Source organism: Xyrauchen texanus, chromosome 25, assembly GCF_025860055.1.
Source record: "Xyrauchen texanus isolate HMW12.3.18 chromosome 25, RBS_HiC_50CHRs, whole genome shotgun sequence".
Lineage (NCBI taxonomy): Eukaryota > Metazoa > Chordata > Actinopteri > Cypriniformes > Catostomidae > Xyrauchen > Xyrauchen texanus.
In genome coordinates, this window is record NC_068300.1 from 14,944,418 (window position 1) to 14,963,607 (window position 19,190).

Here is a 19,190-nt window from a genome sequence, read left to right on the forward strand (position 1 = left end):
ATATATATATATATATATATACTAATAAATAAATAAATAAAATAAATAAAGCTTTCTTCCACTCCACTCTTTTGGTGTTCCACCAATGTGGTGTTTCTTAAAATGTGTCCTCATGTAGTGTCCACTACATCAGTTGCATTTGAAACATTGTCAGACCTGATCATTTCCAATTACCGTTCTGGTTATATCTACACATGTAGGATGAACTCTTGGCATTTTGAGCACTGGACCATGAGCTCATTGTAATGAGCGGTTCTGCAAAGACAGTAAACTGGTATTGCAGTTTTGGTCACGTTTGCCGCCGCTTTACTCTCTCGAGTCTTCATGCCAAATGTGATGCTGTTTTTTGTTAATGAAGCATACAATTGGGCCCTTAGCCTGCCTTCATTAAATATGCATAACTCTGGTGGATGACCCTTACACAGAGCATATGCAAATGCTATTGAAAATACGCCACAATTGCTCAGATTTGATTGCTGCTGCACAGCTGGTTGCAGAACATCAAATTGGTCTGACTTTGGCCTTACTAGCCAGGACAGTGTCTGTAGAGTTCTTGGGTCCAGAGGGGCACTTTTACTGTCATACACAGAGAGCTGATTTTCACCACAAAATAAATTGCTTACTGTGATCCAGTGGTTTTGCCGAATGTTCAATATCTGCACAAACTTTTCTTGTGGAGTTCCCACAATTCCTCTGCGTGCAATAGCACTAAAGGGCAGAACTGACTGAAACCCATCAATGTCCATATTGTCCTTTGCCATGAGGTAGCTGGCCAGGTCGATAGTATCACAGGTCAACCAGTAATCCTGGTGAAGGATTTGTTGCAGCATGTTTATTTTTGGTGGCCTGGATAGTCTTCTAGGGGCAGTTATTTCCAATGGACATGACTCGTTCCAGATTGGCCCCTCGATTTTCTCCTGATAATTACAGTAATATTAAGAGTCACTCTGAACAGGAATATATTGAAAGAATGAGCAAACCTATGAAGGAACACTTTATATGAGTGTTTGAAAATGGGACATGGTGTCAAGTGCTAGAATGCAGTTTGATGATTGGGGTGTTTGTCTTTACTTTTCTCCAAAACTATACAGTAAAATGACTTGACAATAATTACAGTAATAGTCAGAGTCACTCTGAACATTAATCAAATGTAAGAATGGGCAAACCTATCAAGGAACACTTTATATGAGTGTTTGAACATGGTGTAAGTGCTAGAATGCACTTTGATGATTGGGGTGTTTGTCTTTACTTTTCTCCAAAACTATACAGTAAAACGACTTGAAAATAATTACAGTAATATTAAGAGTCACTCTGAACAGGAATATATTGAAAGAATGAGCAAAACTATGAAGGAACACTTTTTATGAGTGTTTGAAAATGGGACATGGTGTAAGTGATAGAATGCACTTTGATGGATGGGGTTGAGTTTGCCTTTACTTTTCTCCAAAACTACACAGTAAAATTACCTGAAAATAATTACAGTAATAGTCAGAGTCACTCTGAACAGGAATCCAATGAACAAATGAGCAAACCTATGAAGGAACACTTTTTATGAGTGTTTGAAAATGGGACATGGTGTAAGTGCTAGAATGCAGTTTGATGATTGGGGTGTTTGTCTTTACTTTTCTCCAAAACTATACAGTAAAATGACTTGACAATAATTACAGTAATAGTCAGAGTCACTCTGAACATTAATCAAATGTAAGAATGGGCAAACCTATCAAGGAACACTTTATATGAGTGTTTGAACATGGTGTAAGTGATAGAATGCACTTTGATGTGTGGGGTGAGTATGCCTTTTCTCCAAAACTATACAGTAATATAACATACTTGTATATATAAATTGTGTGTGTGTGTGTGTGCGTGTGTTTTAAATATAATTTGTGTTTCATTCAACAGGTATGCAAGCATATTTCATAGATCAGGTTTTTATTGTTCATATATGCAATTCATGGATAATTGACAGATTAAAGCCACCAAAAGCCTAAAGTAAATAAATAAATAAATAAACATTTATACATGATGTATAATAATTAAATGTATACTTTATATATACACAAACATTAAAATCAACAATACAAATGTAAAATAAATGTATGATAATTAACATCAATATTACAGATTTCATTAGCATTAATAAATATATTATAATAATTAATGTATACTATATATATATAAACATTAAAATTAAAATAAGTCAATAAACATTAATACATATATATATGATAATTAATATCATACAATAAATATGGAAAATAAATGTATGATATATAATATTAATATTATATATCATTAGCATTAATAAATATATATATAATAATATATATATATATATATATATATATATATATATATATATATATATATATATATATATATATATATATATATATATATATATATATATATATAAACATTAAAAATAAAAATAAAAATGTAAAAATATTAAGGATGTATGATAATTAAAATGAATATGAACATGAATAAATTATGTAATAATTAATGTTAATCATATTTAGGCATACAAACATTAAAATAGTAAAAAAAAATATTATTTGTGTCCTAATAAGATGGAAAATAGCAGAAAATAGAGTCTAAAAATCAAGTTTGACCTCTTTCAGCACCTATACCGTAAGTACACGATTAGACGCGCATACTAAAAAAAATGTGCGGCTGGCTTGACCGTGTATTTTCAACGCGCGGCCCACTTGACCGCAGTCTAACACCTTGCTGATAACTCCGTTATGCAGTTTGCAATAAAAAAACTAATAGTGCAGTCTAGTTCAGTCCAAAACAATTCCTCATTAAAGACAGAAATGCATTTCAAAATGAAATCATGCAAAAGTATGTGTTTATTTAAGTTTGAATCAGACCCTTTTAAACGTGCTTCAACCCGCTGTAGTGTAGCTCCAACTGACTTTCAGTCTCGCTTTTTGCTCGTTGGGTAAAGTAGGCGGAGTTTAAAGTCCCTTTGCTTTCCAAAACAAGAAATGTGTGTCGACAAAAGTTACTGCCTCCCGGGAGAAGCGACGCGGTCAGCTGCGATGATATCATAAACAACATTACGATTAAAGAGGTAATAACGGGCGCATTGTGTCTCGAAAGCAGCCGACGTTCTGTTAGAATTCTCATGAATGTTAAACGGTTTAACTTATGTATCTGCACCTAGAGAAACCAACTGAGAAATCTAAAATTGTCAATAGCTGTGCGTTCCTGACTGGAACATAATGTTACACTTGTAAATGTGTTTACAGCAGATAAAGTGCTTGGTGATGTTCTGCCAATATTAGTCGTAAGTTTAGTTAGTACGAACAAACTTGTTTATTTAAGAATTGTTTTAAGTTATTTAAGTGTCCAGTGCTTTATTTGGGAACATTTATATTTTAAAGCTAATTAAGATGCTTAATACGTTTTTCTATTGGCCTATCCACAACGAATAGCCCTTGTGAACGAAAGATGTAGAGGACTCATGATAGTTGTCTTTCATTTGAGTTCTGAACGTCCCTTGCATTTTTGGTTCCATTTGTTAACATTAGTTAACATGAACTAACAATGTACGTTTACAGCATTTATTCATTTGTTTAATGTTGTTTTTCAACATTTAGTAATACATTTTTAAAATCAAAAGTTGTATATGTTAACATTAGTTAATGCTCTATGACCTAACATGAACAACTGTATTTTAACTAACTAACATTAAATAAGATTAATAAATGCTGTATATATATATATATATATATATATATATATATATATATATATATATATATATATATTGTTAGTTCATGATACCTAATGCATTAACTGATGTTAACAGATGGACCCTTATGGTAAAGTGTAACCACAAAAAGGTTGTATTTAATTACCATTAGTTAACCTGAACTAACCATTAACAATCGGATACGTTTACATCAGCAACATATACAAATACATTAACAAGTTACAGTGTTTTAACATTGGTTAATGCATTTTAAACTTACAATGAAAAAAGTTAATATATGATAAGATTAATATATGCTGTAAAAACATACTGTTCATTGTTAGCTCATATGATGATACCTAATGCATTTACTAATGTTAACAAAGAGAACAGAAATGTCTTATTCATTCTAGCATAGCAGGATCCTTTTTTATCAAACTGGCGACACATCAATGATGTCACTAAACAAGTTATAAATGAGCAGACATGTTTGGGTGGTATTTCTTCTCATTGTTCACTGTCCACCTGCTGTAGTTGGGACGTCAATGCTGGAAGAGCATGGACGCTTCTGAAGAGTCCATAAGAATGACTTCCATCCTCCAGAGCAAATCTGCTCTGTCAAGTCAGGACACACACACACACCTAGAAGAAAACCCATCTGCACAATCAGGTAAATACACTATCACACAGGTAACAGACATTAACAGACTTTGGTAATTGGTCACATTCTGCAGTAGGGTAATTCAAGCGGGCATAATCAGCAGGTACTGTAACTGGATATAATCTGTAATCTGTGTTCTTTCGGATAACACCTTTACTTTCTATTTTTCCAACCCTTTGGATTCTACTGGTCAGGTTTAAAGTAATATTGTGATTATAAAATGAAAATTCATACTTTGCTGTTGATAAATTACTTGGTAAAACTGGGTTATATATATTGTCACCACTGTGAAAGGTAAAGGCTTGTTTGTTTACTTTCATTTTAAATGCAAATAAGCTTGTAATGATTAAGTAGCATGACTCACTTACAATGTGGCTGATCAATTGAACTGCAAAAATAAAATTGCTTTGAAATATTTTAAATATACAATACTGTGCCAAAGTCATAGGCAAATTAAGCTGGCACTACACTAGCAGACTCTAAACAACTCATTTTGGCCGAGGGTGTCATACATGCAGACTGTTTTGTTGAGATCTCACTCTCTTCAGTCAGAGGTATGACACACTTGCCCAATAGAAATGGTGGAGGGGTGACACACAGAACGACTTACCGCAACTGTCTCTGACAAAATAACAACATATGTAAAACTGCAATTGCGATAGAGTGAATTGGGGTGTTTTCAGATCTGTAGCTTGCTTGGTTGTTCCAAAGAAGGGGCTGAAATAGTAACTAATAGTTAATATTGCATTTTCTTCATGGTTTGGTTAGCTGAAACTGTAAAATGTAAAACTGTAAAATGTCCATCAAGGTTATTTTTATCTGTCATTAGTTTCTTTTTTATTACTTCTGCAGAATGACAGAATCACTATGGAGTTAAATCAGCATTTGTGATGATATGCAGCTGAGTGTGATCAAAAAAAGTTTTTTCTGATCAGCTTCTCAGTGACAGAATGATGTTTTCAAACAAAACATTTGTGTCTTTTCATCGCTTGAAACCATTATCTAAGCAGGGAGTCTCGACGGTCAAGTGATTAACACCTCCCACTGAGAGGTGCTAATGGGTGTTCTTTATCCCTCTACCTGGCCAGTGATTGTGTTAATGAAGATAAAACCTGAAAATCAACAGAAAAATCAGCTAGTGTAGATCCAGCTTTAAATGTTTTAAACTTGAAAAACATTGTGCAAGTGTTCCTAGGAGAATTAGTCCTGTTATAAAGGCATAGTGTGGTCACACCAAATAATGATTTAATTTTTTGTACATTTGTAGATAAATACAAATGATTCATTAAAAGCATCTGCTATAAATTAATAAATGTAAATGTAATCATTTGTAGCTCTATTTTAATCAATCTGTCTTTATATTCTAAAAATAAAGTTAATCAAAAAAGCCTTCACTACATTATAATGAAAAAATAGTTGAGAAACGCCAAAGATAATACTGTATGTAAGGGTGCAGTCAGCCGGTCATTATTGCAAATAAACGTGTATTAACCAAAGGGGTTATTTTGCCAAAGTGTCTGACTGTTTATTATGCCACTTATTAAGAAAGTAATAAATAGGTTTACATGATAAATTGATTTGAGGTCAAAATAATTGTATTATTTTAAAAGAAAGTTGTGTTACTGCAGTGTAACAAAAGACGTGAAACTAGCAAAGCTGTGTAGTAAAACTGTTCCATAATTATATATTTTAATTATATTTTGTAATTATAATTATAGAAATTTGCTTATAAAAAATATATTAATATAAATATTAAAACAAAATATTTGACTGCAGAATGCCTCATTTGACCAGTCAGAATCAATTGTTCTAGAGAGCTTTGTAAGTGGTAAAGAAATAATCCAGCTTCAATACAAGTTAAGTTCAATCGACAACATGTGTGGCATAATATTAATTACCACAAAAAATCATTTTGACCGTGCTCTTAAGCAAAAATTATGATTACATTGGGGCACTTATAATAGAAGTGAATGGGGCCAATATTTTGAAGATTTAAAGGCAAAAATGTGAAGCTTATAATATTTTTATTTTACTGTTAATTAATTATTTAATTCTTAAAACTTGAGTAGTATTTGAGGGGGTTTTTTTGTATTAAAGGGTTTATGACATAACGTCGTCATGGCAACAAAGTTGTAAGTCAAGTCAAGTAATTTTAGCGCTTTTCACAACACACATCGTTTCAAAACAGCTTTACAGAAGATCATGCATTAACTGAAAATGAAACTGTAATATCTGTAATATCGTTGTGTAGTTTGATCAAATACAATTGTGAATTGTGTTTAAAAATAAGTAATTAATAATTGTATTTATAACCCTAGTGAGCAAGCCAATACTACTGTGGCAAGGAACACAAAACTTATTTATTTTTATTTTATTTCGAACAATAAGACATACATATAGCATAACATATAACAATGGCAGTAAGAAGCATTTGATTTTTAACAACATGATCAGTCAAATGATCGAAAAGGAATGGGAAGAAGTCAAACTTATTTAAACCCACCCCGATCTGTTATAGTAAAGGGAAATACAAGAGCGAAAAAACACTAAAAAAAGAAAACAAAAAACAAAAAAACAAAACAAACAACAACAAAAAATAGAAAAAAAGAAAACACAGCGTATCTTAATTACACACCATATTACCTCAGGTAAATAATTAGAGTACTATCAACAATGGTAATCCGAATACCTGCACTGCCAATATATACAAGAATACATCTGTAAGTAGTACCCGCAATGATAATCAGAATATCTACAAGAAAGATAACAAGCCTATGAATACATGAATACAATGATTTAAACCCCACACTCCTTGTACTGTGACAAGACCAAGAATACATTGACAACTTTTAAGTTCAAGCCCCAAGCTATTCCATAATTTAACCCCGCATACAGACACACTAAAACTCCTCCTGGTGGTTTTGACCATAGGTATAAAAAAGTTCCCATAGCTCCTCAAACTGTACGACTGCTCACTCTGTGTGAATACGTTTTGTATATTAGCAGGTAATAAGTTATGAAATGCTTATGAAGTTATGAAACAAGAGTTGTGCCGTGTTAAATTTGACAAGGTCCTGTATTTTTAATAACTTTGATTTGAGAAAAGTGGATTTGTATGTTCGAGATATTCAGCCTTGTGTATGGTACGTATAGCCCTTTTTTGTAAGGTAAGTAATGAATGTAAGGAGTTATTATAATTATTCCCCCATACTTCAACACAGTAAGTTAAATACGGTAGAATCAGGGAACAATACAGGGTACGGAGTGTATTGTAATCAAGGAGATGTTTAGCTTTATTTATTATTGCAAGCCTTTTGGAGACTTTAGTTTTTATGTGTCTGATGTGAGTTTTCCAAGTTAGTTTATTATCTATTGTAACTCCTAAAAATTTTATTTCAGAAACATTTTCAATTTGTATCCCATCTATCTCAATCATCTTTTTGGTATTTTTTATATAATTGCCAAATAATATGGCTTTAGTTTTGTTAAAGTTTAAAGATAATTTATTAATATCCATCCATTTTTTTAAATACCTTAGTTCAGTATTTAAAACATTAATAACCTTATCCAAATTGTCATCACAGTAGAAAATGTTGGTGTCATCAGCAAACAAAACACACTTAAGTAATTTTGAAACATTGAATATATCATTGATGTACAAGTTGAATAATTTACTATTAAGATGTTGGTTAATGGATAAAATTAACCTTGGGAGAAACCAGACTCACTGTGGGGGTCAGTTCCACTCTGGCTAACATCATGATATACAGGTGAAACTCGAAAAATTAGAATATCGTGCAAAAGTTCATTCATTTCAGTAATTCAACTTAAAAGGTGAAACTAATATATTATATAGACTCATTACAAGCAAAGTAAGATATTTCAAGCCTTTATTTGATATAATTTTGATGATTATGGCTTACAGCTTATGAAAACCCCAAATTCAGAATCTCAGAAAATTAGAATATTACATGAAATCAATAAAAAAAAAGGATTTTAAATACAGAAATGTCGGCCCTCTGAAAAGTATAATCATGCATATGTACTCAGTACTTGGTTTGGGCCCCTTTTGCATTAATTACTGCCTCAATGCGCGTGGCATGGATGCTATCAGCCTGTGGCAATGCTGAGGTGTTATGGAAGACCAAGATGCTTCAATAGCGGCCTTCAGCTCTTCTGCATTGTTTGGTCTCATGTCTCTCATCTTTCTCTTAGCAATGCCCCATAGATTCTCTATGGGGTTCAGGTCAGGCGAGTTTGCTGGCCAATCAAGCACAGTAATACCATGGTCATTGAACCAGGTTTTGGTACTTTTGGCAGTGTGGGCAGGTGCCAAGTCCTGCTGGAAAATGAAGTCAGCATCTCCATAAAGCTTGTCTGCTGAAGGAAGCATGAAGTGCTCTAAAATGTCCGGTAGACGGCTGCGTTGACTCTGGACTTAATAAAGCACAGTGGACCAACACCAGCCGATGACATGGCTCCTCAAACCAACACAGACTGTGGAAACTTCACACTGGACTTCAAGCATCTTGGATTGTGTGCCTCTCCTCTCTTCCTCCAGATTCTGGGACCTTGGTTTCCAAATGAGATGCAAAATTTGCTCTCATCAGAAAAGAGGACTTTGGACCACTGAGCAACAGACCAGTTCTTTTTCTTTAGCCCAGGTAAGACGTTTGACATTTGAAGCCCATGTCCAGGACCCGTCTGTGTGTGGTGGCTCTTGATGCAGTAACTCCAGCCTCAGTCCACTCCTTGTGAAGCTCCCCACACATTTGAATGGCCTTTTCCTGACAATCCTCTCCAGGCTACGGTCATCCCTGCTGCTTGTGCACCTTTTTCTTCCACACTTTTCCCTTCCACTTAACTTTCTATTAATGTGCTTTGATACAGCACTTTGAGAACATCCAACTTCTTTTGCAATTACCTTTTGAGGCTTTCCCTCCTTGTGGATGGTGTCAATGATGGTTTTCTGCACAACTGTCAGGTCAGCAGTCTTCCCCATGATTGTGAATTCAACTGAACCAGACTGAGAGACCATTTAAAGGCTCAGGAACCCTTTGCAGGTGTTTAGCTGATTAGAGTGTGACACTTTGAGCCTACAATACTGAACATTTTCACAATATTCTAATTTTCTGAGATTCTGAATTTGGGGTTTTCATAAGCTGTAAGCCATAATCATCAAAAGTATATCAAATAAAGGCTTGAAATATCTTACTTTGCTTGTAATGAATCTATATAATATATTAGTTTCACCTTTTAAGTTGAATTACTGAAATTAATGAACTTTTGCACGATATTCTAATTTTTCGAGTTTCACCTGTAATGCCAATATTACTTAAGTATAGTGCAAGTCATGGTTTAAAATTATTAAACTAAGTAAGTGTTAAGGGTCAGTGTTTATTGTGTATGAACTGAAAATTAATGATTAATGTCTTTGAAGTCCAACCTGGATTAACTGCAGAAGTTCACATAGATGCAATTGTCCTACAACATTAGTTGGCTGATCAAGGGTTTTGTTGGCAATTAATTGATAGTCTATGTATTCCATTTCAAGAGTGAAGTCCATCATTAGTCTGAGAGATCAGTTAGGTGCATCACAGTTCAACCTGACTGGTAATGTCGGTGAGGTCTATCCTAAATCCAAGGTTCTGGCTATGGCATATGAAGTATCCAATGCCTTATGGTTGGAGTTGGCATCAGTTCATCCTCTGAAGTCCACAGTAATAGACTGAAGTGATGTTTGGCTGGCACTGGCTGCTATTAGTCATCATCACACAGTCCAACACGAAGCAGGAATGGTGCTGGATGCAGCCGATTCTGGTGATAGGAGTCCCTAGGTTGAGACAGGGAAACAAATAAAATAATATTAACATAGATGCCATTCAATTTATTGCAGAATTATAGATCACGATCAATGTTTCTGGTTCTGGCAGACCTAACTAAATCAGCCTAATTGTGAGATGCAGGATAAATTAGGTGTATGCCTGGCTAAATAAATGAGTCTTTATTCTAGACTTAAACTGAGTGAGTGTTTCTGCATCTTGAACAGTGTTTGGGAGACTATTCCATAGTTTAGGACCCAAATATGAAAAGGATCTACCTCCTTTTGTGGATTTTGAAATTCTAGGATCTATTAAAAGGTCAGAATTTTGTGATGGTAATGAACATGATGGAATATAGTGTGGTTAAAGGTCACTTAAGTACTGCGGAGCTAGACCATTTAAAGCTTTGTACGTAGTTAACAGAATTTAAAATGAATATGAGTTTTTAACAGGTAGCCAATGTAACGATGATAAAATGGGGCTAATATGAACATATTTCTTGGTTCTAGTCAGCACTTTGGCTGCTACAATTTTAAACATTTGAAGTTTATCTATAGATCTTGCTGGACATCCTCCCTGTACTGCATTAAAACAATCTAGTCTTGAGGCCATGAACCCATTAATTAGTTTTTCGGCATCAGCAACAGAGAACATGTGTCTTAATTTAGCAATATTTCTTAGGTGGAAGAATGCTGTTCTACAATCATTGGTAATATGATGTTCAAAGGACAAATATAACACCTAGGTTTAACACCTAAGTTCTTCGCTGTTGAAGACGATGTAACAGTACATCCATGGAGAGTCAAATTATATTTTTATATCTATTTTTAGAGGTTTTTGGTCCAATAATTAGAACTTTTTTTTGTCGGAATTGAGTAGAAGGAAATTTCTTTCACTGAAACACTCAACTAATTAAGAGAATTGTGAAATCTCATCAGGTTTCGAAGAAATATAAAGTTGGATATCGTCGGCATAAAAGTGGAAACTTATTCCACGATTCCTGATAATATCTGCCAGGTTAAGCGTATACAAGGAGAAAAGCAGAGGTCCTAAAACTGATCCCTGTGGCACTCCATAGTTAAATTTTGTTTGGTTTGACAATTCCTCATTTACATAAACAAAGTGGTAGCTGTCTGCTAAATAGGACCTAAAGCAACTCCACAAATAACATAATTTTCCAGCCTATTCAAGTGAATATCGTGATCTATTATGTCGAATGCAGCACTAAGATCTAAAAGCACTAGAAGTGAAATGCAGCCGCGATCAGATGATAAGAGCAAGTCATTTGTAACTCTGATAATTGCAGTCTCTGTACTGTGATGGGGCCAAAATCCTGACTGAAATTGTTCATATATATTATTTCTCTGTAGAAATGAACATATTTGGGAGGATACTACCTTTATTAGTATTTTCGACATGAACGGGAGATTTGAAATTGGTCTATAATTAGCCAGTTCTCCAGGATCGAGTTGTGGCTTCTTAATAAGTGGTTTGATAACTGCCATTTTAAGTTTCTTGGGACATGTCCTAAGCGAGGAGTTAATAATATTAACCTATGACAGCAAAGGATTGAAGTTGCATGTGAGGAAAATTAATAGACACTGTTTTCTGAGGTGCTGTGACAGATGATTGCATAATTCCAATTTTATTTGTGATTATTTCAATTTTATCAGTAAAGAAATTCATTAAGTCATTACTCTTGTGCTGCGACAGAATATCTGGTTCTGTTGAGGGTTTATTATTTTTTTAAAGAAATGGGTGGACAAGTCTAAATTAATTTGTGTGGTAATCAACATTATGCCGCAAATGCTATTGATTGAGCTTAACTTGTGTTGATCATGAAATTTTCCTTTAAATGTTTATCTCCCCTCTCTTTAGGCAGTGGCGCAATTCTGGTGTTGTGTTCTGTGTCTGTGGCCTGCCTGAGTGGGCTGATGATGGGCTACGAGATGAGTCTGATATCTGGAGCTTTGCTTCAGCTCAGGGAAGTTTTGACTCTCTCGTGCCCCCAGCAAGAGCAAGTTGTGGGGTCTCTTCTGCTTGGAGCCTTCCTTCTGTCCCTGGGTGGCGGCAATATCCTGGACCATTACGGACGCCGCTTCTCTATCATTCTTACAGCCCTGCTGTGTGTGTTAGGAACACTTCTGAGTGTGTGTGTTGTATCGTTCTGGGCGCTAGTGGCTGGGCGAATGTTGGTTGGAATGGCAGTGGCACTGTCGGGCACTGCATCATGCCTGTATACAGCAGAAGTGGCTCCGGCTGCCTGGCGTGGGAGGTGCGTGTGCGTGTATGAGCTGATGGTAGTATTAGGGATGCTGTTGGGGTTTGGGTTGAGCTGGGCTTTTGCAGGTGTTCCAGATGGATGGAGGTTTACGTTCAGTGGCGTGCTGCTACCTGCACTGCTGCAAGCCGGCATTATGCCACTGTTGCCACGGAGTCCACGCTTCTTGCTTGCCCAACGGCATGAGAAAGAGGCTCATGCTACTCTCCTCCGTCTTCGTGCAGGAATCAAAGGAACGGATACCGTGGAGGAGGAACTTCAGGCAATTCGCCTGGCCCTTGGGGCAGAACACCTGCACAGCTGCCTGGACCTCTTCCGTTCCAGGGACAACATGCTTCACAGACTACTTATTGGTGCTGCACTGGTTTTTTTGCAGCAGGCAACAGGACAGCCCAATATTTTGGCGTATGCATCAAGTGTTCTCAGCAGCATTGGCTTCCATGGGAATGAGGCAGCGACTTTTGCCTCTACAGGGTTTGGGGTTGTTAAAGTGGGAGGGACCATTCCAGCCATGTTTCTAGTGGATAAAGTGGGGCCTAAAGTGCTCCTGTGTGTCGGAACTGTTGTCATGATGTTGTCAACCGCAACATTGGGGGCTGTTACCATGCAGAGCCGAACTCATGTTTCCAGCCTATGTCAGGGCCCCATGATCAAAGCAAACCTCACTTTATCCAGGATAGGAGATGAGACTGATATCCAGACAAACACACTACTTGGCTGGTACCGGCCCACCCCATCTCACCATGAACTTCAAACCCGCCACAGAATAAATCCTTACCTTATTGGTATTAATGACACTAAGGACCATTGGATTTTAAACCACACTAATGATCATAGGACAGCATTTGTGGACACGGCAGAACCGGCCAAGGGTTCTGAGAAAGATGGTTTGAAAGTTCAATCTGTTTCTGTTAATGAGGTATCGCCCTCTCTGAAATGGATTTCACTGGTCAGCCTGCTGGTATATGTTGCTGGATTCTCCATCAGCTTGGGACCAAGTAAGATTAAGGCACCATTTACACATTAACAATGCATTATAGAACAAAGAACATAATTGTTTCATCACATTCTAGATGCATTTAAAAAGTGAAGTAGGAATCATTCCTGAATCAACATCCTTTGTTGGTCCTGGAATAACATTCCTGTCAACATTAACCCTTTGAGCTCAGACTGTTTTAAAGCTTAGAACCCATACTGTATAAAGCATGTAGGCATTATGACCAAAACTGAACAAGTGCTTTGAAATTCACAGACAAATTGTGTTAAAAAAGTGTCCGGTTTTTATATTTTATTTGTAATTTTGAACTGTACATATTATTTTAATTGTTAAAAATATCAATCTGATCAAATAGCCATTTGTCATATGTTATTGGAAAGCTCTCAAAGCGTAGAATACAACCAGCATATTAAACATTGTTTTACTCACAGACAAAAATATAGTGAGTAATAGCTAAGTACATGTCTTTGACATACATGTTACATGTAAACAGATGTTGCAAATAAGTTGTGTTTTCTCTTATAAATTCACAAAATATAAACAGAACATAAAAAAATCATATATTTAAGTAAAGGATTCCCATTTAAACAAGCCCACACACAATATAATCAGATGAGTAGATCATTAAATAATCCACACGAAGGACATGTGCTATCTGGCTAAAAACATGTTTTCTTTCCTGGATCAGAAGACTTAATCGGAAATTATATAGTACATTGACCAGCGTCATGAAACGCTAAACCAATCATATTAGGATTCAAATTGCTGCAACCAGAGGTGGAAGTCATCCAAATATGGGCATAGAGGATTGTTCACTCTAATTATATTTGGCCACCAGCAGATGACGCCAAGTACACAACATACTCAATTATGGCTTGAATATCACAGAATGGAACTGATTGAGATATTGTTACTCATGCCTGCATGCTTTGGATAGAGAGCCTAATTTTAGTCATTGTTTAATTTGCATGTGTAATTAGAAGTGCTATAAATTTTGATTGCTTTGTTGTATGAACACAAACGTTTACTCAGTTACAAGGGACATGATTATGAACAAAACAAAAGTAGTTTTTCTGAGCTACCTTATTTAGACCTTGTGATATATATATTGTCAAATCAAAAAAATAAGAAAAAGTTTTTTTGATTTTCAGCTATTTCTTAGAGTGAGTCTCAGAATCTATCATAATATATATTATATATTTACAATTATACCAAAAAAATTGGCCCTCTTTGTTTTTTGTTTTTCTGTGGTTATAAGAATTTAATTTTGGCATGCCACTGAAACAGGAAACATTTAAAACACCTTCAGAGTTTAAAGGGTCTAACTTTACACCTGCAATCAGAAGACAATTCCTGCTTCTGAATTAGTATACTGTAAGATAATTTACTTCATCTGAAGTGCTTTAATAAAAAACTTTCTTTAGGTATGCAGGTTAGTATGAATACATTCCTGGAATTACTTAATTCAGTTATTTGGGCATTTTTCAGACATTTTTTTTTTTTAATTCAGCGTTTTAAAAAAAACCCTAAGCTCCCATGACATTATGGGATATTAAAATGTCCTGTGGATGCCCACTTTATAATCTCGGCGGATGTAGTAGGTGATCCAAAACTTTCTCGCCAAATATCTTATGAATACTGACAATTCAGATATACAGTAGACTACTACTCAATTGATACTGTATTTGGAATACTATATAGTAGAGAAGTATGCCTATTCAGAAGTGGGTAATGATTGTTTGATCTATATGTTGTTCTAGGTCCTAACCTTGTCCCTGATCCCTGCTGGTCGCAAATTGAGAATTAGAAACTATATAAGATAACCTTACCCTAATTCAACCTCTGAAATCAGAGTAAACTGATTGTCCAATCGGAATGTTGTTCCAGGACCAACAAAGTATGTTGATCCAGGAACATTGCCTTCTTACTTAAGCTTGGCTTCAATGAGAGTTTTTTGCTGAAAGTCTTTTCTGACATTTTCTGGTAATGCACAGGAAACTTAAGTGATGTAGCACTCTAACCTTTTAATATTATTCAAAGGTATTGGCATAACAATGTTTTTCATGCTGCAATTGGATTTAACGTGGCCACCTACCACAAACACAGAACAGCAAACAAATTTTGTTCAAACATGTTTAACAAGAAAACAAAAGAAACTGGTGTGTCAGGGCATGCACACACTCTGTTGAAATAATGATGAAAATAAATGAATTATAATTATATATATTATAATAAAAGTCCTGTTAATATTTGATACTTGTGAAAAGCTCATGTTACGCATTGGTAGTTTTCATAAGTTTATTTTCCTTTCCCCTCCAGATGTCTTACAATACGTCTTTCTCTTTTGCTTTTCTTTCCCATGTGTAATCATCAATCTATAGTGGTACATGTGGTTTTGAGTGCCATCTTCCCGACTGGCATCCGAGGAAAAGCTGTATCCTTCATCTCTGCATTCAACTGGGCAACAAATTTGCTCATATCGATGACCTTCCTTACCCTGACAGGTAACACAAGCACACAAAGGAGGATGTACACAGATATAAGATCAGTAAATCATAATGACACAGTTCTACTGCAGTCTGTTTATCAGTATCAGTTAGACAGCACTGGCTTCTGAAGGTCAACCAATAAAACTATGAATATTTAGATTTATCATTATATAAAGTGGTAAGTAAGCCCTCTCTCATGGGGTAAGCAGGTGTTTGTTAGAGACTTTTTGTGTGGGTCAGTAGTCCTTTTTCTAACTTTGTAACTTTTTAAGGCAAGCAGTATTATAGCCTATATTATAGTCCAATGTTGTTGCAGCATGAGGCTGTGTAAAATAAGGCATACAGTAAGAAACATTTACATAAACATTAACAACAATAAAAATGTAAATCAACAACAATCTTTATTTACAAAGACTTACAAAGGCTATTAATCCCAGACATTGGAGTGTGTGTTTACAGGCAATCAGCCAATTAATTTGGCACCTGTGGGGTTCTTCCTGCAGAGATGGAATGAAAACACAAGCTTATGAAAGAAACAAAACTTTTGAAGTTTAGAACAATAAAATAAACAAATACTTTCTGTGTGCTGCGATGGACTGGCGACCTGTCCAGGGTGTCCCCCGCCTTTCGCCCAATGTTAGCTGGGATAGGCTCCAGCCCCCCGCGACCCTGTACACAGGATAAGCGGTTGACGATGGATGGATGGATGGACTTTCTGTGTGTGTGTTTTTTTTTTTACTGACTTACTGTAAACTTTTGTGTTTGTAGAGAGGATTGGTTTGGCCAGCGTGATCTTCTCCTATACTGCTATGAGCTTCGTGTTGGTGGTGTTTGTGATGGTATTTGTGCCAGAGACGAAAGGCAGATCACTGGAACAGATTTCTAAGGAGCTTGCAATGAAGTAAGAGCACATGCACACTCATACACAAATCTCATGTTTATGGTACATGCCTCCTATTGAGGAATCTTACAAAAACACAAAACCAGGTCGAGAGTTTCCGAAACACAATGGCAGGGGAAGAGTCATTTATATTCATGAGGAAAGTTGTACCTGGTTGGACATATCATTAAAATTAATCAGTAAAGTGCAACCTGATTGGTCTGAGAAATTATAACCTAACCCTAACAAGTCAGGTAGCTCTTTGCTTTCCTATGTTAGGACCAGGTAACATCTCACTGAAAATTCTACAGAAAGAAATTCGATTTTGTATTAAGTAAATAAAGCCTTATTTAGGACCATTACGTTTTATTTATTTATTTATTGTTTGCATTGCGATATTTTCATGACTAATAAGCACATTTACTGTTCATATTTTTTTTTGCGATATTTTCATGACTAATAAGCACATTTACTGTTCATATTTTTTTTTTAAACGTAATGTGTTCAGATGTTTAAGATTTATTTTCTTTTGTGTACTTCTCATTATTGTAATTTATTATTCTCATTAGATTCATGGTGGAATGCCGTTTTAACTTCTTCATTACTGTTATACATTGTTTTAATTGAAATCAGAATAAATTACAGTTCGTACCATGATGTGCAAATCTTTTACAAACATATTATTACATTAAAATAAAGTTTTAAGTTTGTTGAATTACGTAATAAGAATTGGGGGATTGGGTGTGCTTAAAGGTATAGTTCACCCAAAAATAATTACAGCCCCAAAATCAAAAATATTTTTTTTTATTTTGCATAAAGAAAATTAAGCCAATTTTTAGGACCAATAAAAGGCTTTAATGACAATTAAAGTGTAAGCCCACACAAAAAGTTTAATTGTGTCATTATTTACTTACATCATGTTGTTTCTAACCTGTATAATTTAATTTCGTCTGTCGAACACAAAAGATGACTGACAGTCTCTGTCAATATTCACTTTCATTGTGAAAAAAGAGCAGCAAAATAATAATAATAATAATAATAATAATAAAATTATCCTCTTGTGTTCCACAAAAGAAAGTCATACAGGTTTGGAATGGCATGAGGGTGCATAATGACAACATTTTTTATTTTGGGTGAAATTACCCTTTGTCATGAAAATTGTGTCACAATGGCAAAAATGGTCCTAAAAGCAGGCTTAATCTTATTATTTTTTTAAATGTTATTATTGGTATTATAATTACTACACTATTCTTCAAATTCACAGTGTGATTTAGTTAGCAAGCAGCTAGAAACAGAAGCAGATTACAGCGTAATATTGTTTCAGTAACCTGTTCTACAACAGGCACAAAAGTGATGTTAGACCCAAAAACACATGTGGATTGACAGTGACTGATGCCTCTTGTACATTATTATGCACCAGGGAGTTTCTGTTCAAAGTGCATTGCATCATGTGCTCACATGTACAAGTACTTGTTCTGTTTTACAGGAATCACCTGAGCAGCAGGCTGTTGTGTCACAGAAGACAACAGGAGGCTAATACACAATCCTCACTGGAGGAAAAAGCCCTTGCAATTGCTTGACTTCTCACTCAAATGCAAAGTTGAAGAGCGAGATGAATTTTGCAAGTGATTGTTTTTGTTCAGACAGCAGAAACTCATGAACATGTATCTGAGAGACAACATTGATTGTTGTTGTCATGGTGACATGGTACCTTCTTGTGACATGAAAGGTCAGTTAAGAACAGTTTATTAAACCAGTTTGATTTACTTGTATTTGTATTGTTTTTTAAAAAGCAATTTGGTAACACTTTACAATAAGTTTCCATTTGTTAACTTGAACTAACAATGGACAATACTTTTAAAGCATTTATTAATCTTAGATCATGTTCATTTCAAAAATATAATAAAACATTTTTATCAAAAGTTGTATATGAACTAACAATGAACTAATTTATTTTATTAACAATAAAAGTAAAAAATATATTTTTCATTGCTAGTTCATGATAGCTAATGCAATAACTAATGTTAATGAATCGAATCTTATTGTAAAGTGTTACCCTGCATTTTAACTTTGCCTTTGTACACTCACTGTTGTGACACTTGGAAAATTATGCAGATATGATCTTAATCATGCCATTGCAAATATAAGCTAAGTTCTGGCACAACCACATCGTATTTGTGTGCTGGGCACTGCTGTGGTCAGATGTGTGAGATGACTTAATAGAAATTTGGTTTTCGATCATATAATACAATAGTACAATTCAACATTTTTGTTCATTAAGAAATCCACATGATCTCACTCTGTCAAACGATGAATATGTACTGTATGTGTAAAAGTAGCATTAAAGCAATACTGGAACA

General features: G+C 35.0%; 1 protein-coding gene across 1 annotated transcript; it reads left to right on the forward strand.

Annotated features, from left to right (window-relative positions):
- The first annotated feature begins 2,990 nt into the window (after positions 1-2,990).
- slc2a12 (solute carrier family 2 member 12) lies at positions 2,991-18,653 on the forward strand. Its single transcript, XM_052090886.1, has 6 exons — positions 2,991-3,076; positions 4,235-4,370; positions 12,062-13,462; positions 15,843-15,965; positions 16,719-16,851; positions 18,317-18,653. Exons 2-6 carry the CDS (start codon positions 4,259-4,261, stop codon positions 18,408-18,410), a joined length of 1,863 nt encoding a protein of 620 aa, XP_051946846.1. The 5' UTR covers positions 2,991-3,076; positions 4,235-4,258; the 3' UTR covers positions 18,411-18,653.
- Positions 18,654-19,190: the final 537 nt, after the last annotated feature.